The following is a 5,000-nucleotide window of genomic DNA, read 5'->3' on the forward strand; positions in this document are numbered from 1 at the left end:
TTTTGTCCACAATCCAACTGATATTTCGTTCCACACTTCAGAGTTCTATCAACCAAGGATTTCAGGGATGAATGCATGATTGCTTCTGCTTGGAATTGTAAAGATAGTTTCCTCCATTCCAAAACAACGCAAAGGTGTGATGGTCGCTGTGCAGCCGTTACTTTTACCTCTTCAAGTTTTCCTGCTCCTTGTAGTAAAGTATCAGAAGCACGTAGCGCCAGTTTAACTGTTTTCTCACTGTCGTGGCTCTTGCAAGAATTCACATGTTGTATAAATTTGAGCAGGTCACTTGCATGTCCCAGTGCACTGACATACTGTGACTTGCCTATTAGCTGGACAATGATAAGGTAGATTGTTTTGGCAAGTTGGTCCAAAGAAGATATAAACCTGAAATAATACCCATCCTGCACAGCTAATGTGTTGTTTAGCAAGGATCCCACTAAAACAAGAAGGTAGGAAAAATTAATAGTCTTTTTAAGACTGTCAAGATGGAAAATTTGAAATGTCAAAACTGGCTTTAATGCAATTTTCTTCCCTTATCTCAAAAGGTTCCTGTCCAACGCACCTAGTTTCAACGAGGCAGTGATTTCATCCAGATTACCAGCCTTTGCCTTCACTTTTTTCAAGGTCTCGACAGCACATCGTAAAAACTTGGTACAAAATGAAGTGTATTTGGAGATAGTTTCCTCTGAAGTTTTGTTTCCCTTCACTCCATTTTTGTTTTTCACGGGAAACTGTAGTGGCGCTAGATAATTCTACGGGAAGAAAAAGAGCAGGATAAAATTAGACTTTTTGATACACGAGCAAAAAAATTAATGCTAATCTTATACCTTAGTGTTTTCATGAAGACCATCTATTTCTCCGTTCAGAAGTGACTTGAGGATTCTCTCCCCTTCCATGTTTCCCAAAAGGCCCTTTCCATCACTATTTTACATGCAGCATTTTGTTTACAGTGAGGATTTGAAATTTTTTTATGGAAATTGACTTTGAGCGAGTCAAAAAATGGCGCCTTCTTCAAATTACAATGTTCGACCCAGGGAAGCGCGTAAAAATAATGCCATTCAACCGTGTGAGCCGTGTGAGTTAGTTACAAGGTCCCCAGCTTTACTTAGGTCTTCTCCAAATTAACGATTATCATTAATTCCTAATTTGCCAAGCTTTGAATTTACAATCATCGTTAATTTAGGACTTGTGGTAGCAGAGAAAATAAGGAAAATAAAAATCACATCCGTGGATTGGATTTGAACCTGGAGTTTCAACTCTACACACTGTAAGTAGCGCTTCTTTTCACCTCACTACTGAAGATAAGACACCGCACTTTCAAAAAACAATTTTTTTTAAGTCTCCCATAGAATATCATCGCTGAAGAATAATTAGGCCTAAGCTAAATTAATTAGGCATAAGCTTTGATTTTAAAATGTTTAGCTTTGTCATGAAGTTTGGTAATATAACCTACCTTTTGTAGTGTTTAATATTGTTGCCGAGTGATAATTAACAATTGGACTCGTAGTGCGCAAGGGCTACGGGTCAAAATAGCCCATGAGGCGAGGCCAAATGGACTGTTGACCCGTGGCCCTTGAGGGCAATAATAAAGTTAAAAAATGCAAGTTGAAGGAATATTTATTTGGGAATAAAACGAAAGAAAGCGTCACCCTTTTCGCTACTCGAGGACTATTACTAATAGTCCTCTAGTAGCGTAGCCAATTAAAATGTAGGATTTGCATTAGTCCAATAGTTGGGTGATACTAATTCAGCATTATCAAATAGTGTGAGATATTGTCTCTGAGCAGCTTTCGGTGTGGTAGTCAAGTGGTTAGGTGACGGTTCAATCATTATTTCCAGGTTCGAGTTCTAAGTCCATGCACGCGTTTCTGGGTATACCAATGAGAACTCGCCTTATCATCTGGGCCAACAGAAACTCAGTGTTTCCACTCCTACAAATACCTCGCCCGGTTTATAGCATTTACAGCATTCTGGTTTATCCACTTGTCATCAGCGTTCCCAAGAGAAGACCCCTAGGCGAATGTGGAGGATACGGGAACTTCATGGCAGATGGTGGAAAGTGCAGGTAAGGGTTGCAGGTCTTCACTGAAACAACCTAAACCTTCACAGAAATGCTAACCTTAAACTTAAAAAATTATTTAAAGCATCGTGTTTAGGCCTAATGTTAGCAATAGTAAAGGTTTGGTTTGTTTCAGCTGTGGTGAAACAATGATCTGCAACCTGCAGTTTGCACCCTCTAGCTTCATTGGGACTTCAGGCGAAACAAATTTCAACTCTTGAAGTGGGTGGGGGGGGGGGGGGGGGGGGAATTGTTGGTTCTTATATTTATGACTCCCTGACCCTGAGAAATTTGGGGACATCAACATCGTTCATTTTTTGTCCTTCAATCCGATCATCCGTCAAACACTGTTCGTCCGTATTTGCGGGCATAAGCATGTTTGAAATTCCCCTCTGTAAAAAGTTTTGTTTGTGGAGGTCAATAGGTCTTTTATTAGTGATTCAAAACCCTCGCCTCCAGGGTCTTCTCGGCTATCAATACGGAATCAACCACCAGAATGGGTAGTATCCCTTTTTGAAGTGTTCTTTTAACAAGCACTGTGATCGGCCAAAGCCAAGCAGTGTAAGCCTCTTTCAGAATGGCGGCCAAACAAAACACTCTTGTTTTAATGCTAATAAGCTTTTCTAGCCTGGCTACGACGAGCAAATTTTACAAGAATATTTGTCGAACGTTAATACATTTGAAAGCCATGATATATAACTGCGGAAAAATGAATCAAGTTAAGATGGTGATCATCGTAATTATTAAGTAACTTAACTTGAGCAGTAAAGAAAGGAAAGCCTGAAAAATTCAGGCTTGAACGGGTTCGAATCGAGTCGGATTTTTCTTCCATTTGAAAAATAACCGGACTACATTTATATTAGTAATTTCGAAACCTTGACCAGCTAGCAGTCATGTAGACACAACTTAAGAAAGAAAAAGGTTTGAGCACTATTGGTTCTGTTTTACGCAAAGGAAGAAAACAGAAAAGTCAAGTAGTCAGAAACAGGCAGAGCCACAGGCGAGTGCTTCTTACCGCATCACTTGGACCTGATGGACTTAAATTAATCCTTTTATTTCCCAAGATCGAATCGTTCATTCCCCTAACTAATACGATAGGTTTCTTTGTTGGGTAGTCATGTTAAATTTGGTGTTATATCAAGATCACACCTTTTAAGTTGATAATTCTCTTCATTCTCAATACCTGTTTGACTGACATTTTTTTGAAATTGTGAGGAGAATTTACACGTTGATGACTCATGGGAGTCAAAGGGTTTAAACCAGAAGCACATGACGTTGAAGCGTGTAACTTGCAACTCTTTTCCTTGGTTTTAGGACACCAATTTTATGCCCAAATATGGACAAAAATAAGATCGAAGCTGCACGCGCGGGAAAATGCACGAGTTCCTCTGGTTATGATAAACAGATGCATTTACCGTGATCTATAACGCTAACACTTCTATTTTTGTTGAAAAGATGTGTCAAATGCTTGGACTAAATGGGACACTTCGTGTTTGGTATCAAAGTTGGACGTGCATATTATTACTTAATTACGTATTTCTGGACGAAAGCCCTTCCGCTGCCTAACCTTTCAGCATTACGTTTTACGGGTATTTCAAGCGAAATTTACTAGGAGTAGAGAATTGACGTGGAACTCCACGACTTGCCCCTTGCTTAAAAACAAATGAACTCGACTCGTCGACACAACTTTGCAAAATAATGTACGTACTATTCAAACGACAGAGTTCAACGAGGCGAACAATACACGCTTGTAAGATTTCTTCCTCTTGTCTGAGACTCATGGTCAAAACACAATGCTGTCTTTATTTTGGAACTTTTGCCAACTACAATTTGTCATTAAAAAGAGAAAACACGCCTTGTACCATATACCTTGTTACATTCTCCTTCCATTTAATTTATTTTTTGACAACGTTTTTAGACTCCCATATTGAAAAAAGCAACTCTAATGACATTTAAGGGGCTAGGTGTTATGACTAAAGGACACATGTACACAAGCGTGCTTTCTAAGAGTTTATTCCCAAGTCAAAGAGCGCTTTCCTTTTTTCAGAACTGGCCAGCCAGACCCGTCAGTTTGCAAAGAAAATGCAAACATTTGAAGGAACACTTGCACGAAAATCCCTCGCATTGTTCCGGAGGAGTATATGTCGTACTCCAAGCGTGTTATATTGAAGGCGTAGTAGATTTATTCCTTCCAAATACCCGGTCTGGCCGGTCAGTTCTGTCAAATGGAAAGCACCCTAAGTACTTCTATTTAACATGATCACAACATAACCAACGTGGTCATGTGACAGCAACCAATGACAACCAATCATAACAAGGCACCAACCTATGTCCCTAACCTAAATGGACGTTTCAGGAAAATCTTTTGTTATAATTCATGGGTTTCGAACAGTGAACTTAAAAATGGCAATAGTGTTGATCATGTAATTTTTACCCGCTAGGCATGCATGTACCTACCAATAGTGCAGTGCGTCGTATCCGCCATGTGCTGGAGATAGTGGCTTCGTGATTAACTGTTGTGTTTACGGTTGTTTACCCGAGTGTCTCGTCTTTTTCTCGACTCTTAAACGAAGCCAATTAACATGGTGGCAGCGGTGGGATTCTGTTGATGAAATGGCGACTGCACAAACCGAACAATTCAAACTTACTCCGCAACTGGATGTGAACTCGGAGAATGCATGTGTCGGAAAACTTCAAACGATGGAAACGGCAAGTGGAAATTTACTTACAAGCTTCTGGGGCGTGGGAGAAAGATGGAAAAGTACCAAATGCCATTATCTTGAACTGTGCAGGGCCTCATGTTCTCGAAGTTGTTGACAATTTTGTCTGGGCCGACGCTCGTGATAAAAACAAGCCCGATAAAGTCTTAATAGCAGTTAGAGAGACACTTTAATCCATTTGACAATGTCATCGAATCTCACAGATTCTGGAACATTCC

The 5,000-nt window shown here is 39.9% G+C and overlaps 2 protein-coding genes across 3 annotated transcripts in view; both read right to left on the reverse strand.

The window, feature by feature from the left end:
• LOC137968090 (uncharacterized) overlaps positions 1–1,007 on the reverse strand; it is a 17,233-nt gene extending 16,226 nt beyond the window's left edge. The window contains exons 1-3 of the mRNA XM_068814712.1: positions 831–1,007; positions 566–755; positions 1–439 (exon numbers count right to left, since the gene is read on the reverse strand). The exon at positions 1–439 is cut by the window's left edge and continues 756 nt beyond it. Of these exons, the coding sequence (XP_068670813.1) occupies positions 1–439; positions 566–755; positions 831–899 (698 nt within the window). The 5' untranslated portion in view covers positions 900–1,007. The remainder of the gene's footprint in view (positions 440–565; positions 756–830) is intronic.
• Positions 1–5,000, reverse strand: part of LOC137968093 (uncharacterized) — a 139,563-nt gene that overhangs the window by 36,702 nt on the left and 97,861 nt on the right. The gene's annotated exons all lie outside the window — the stretch shown is intronic.

This window comes from Montipora foliosa, chromosome 8 (genome assembly GCF_036669935.1).
Source record: "Montipora foliosa isolate CH-2021 chromosome 8, ASM3666993v2, whole genome shotgun sequence".
Lineage (NCBI taxonomy): Eukaryota > Metazoa > Cnidaria > Anthozoa > Scleractinia > Acroporidae > Montipora > Montipora foliosa.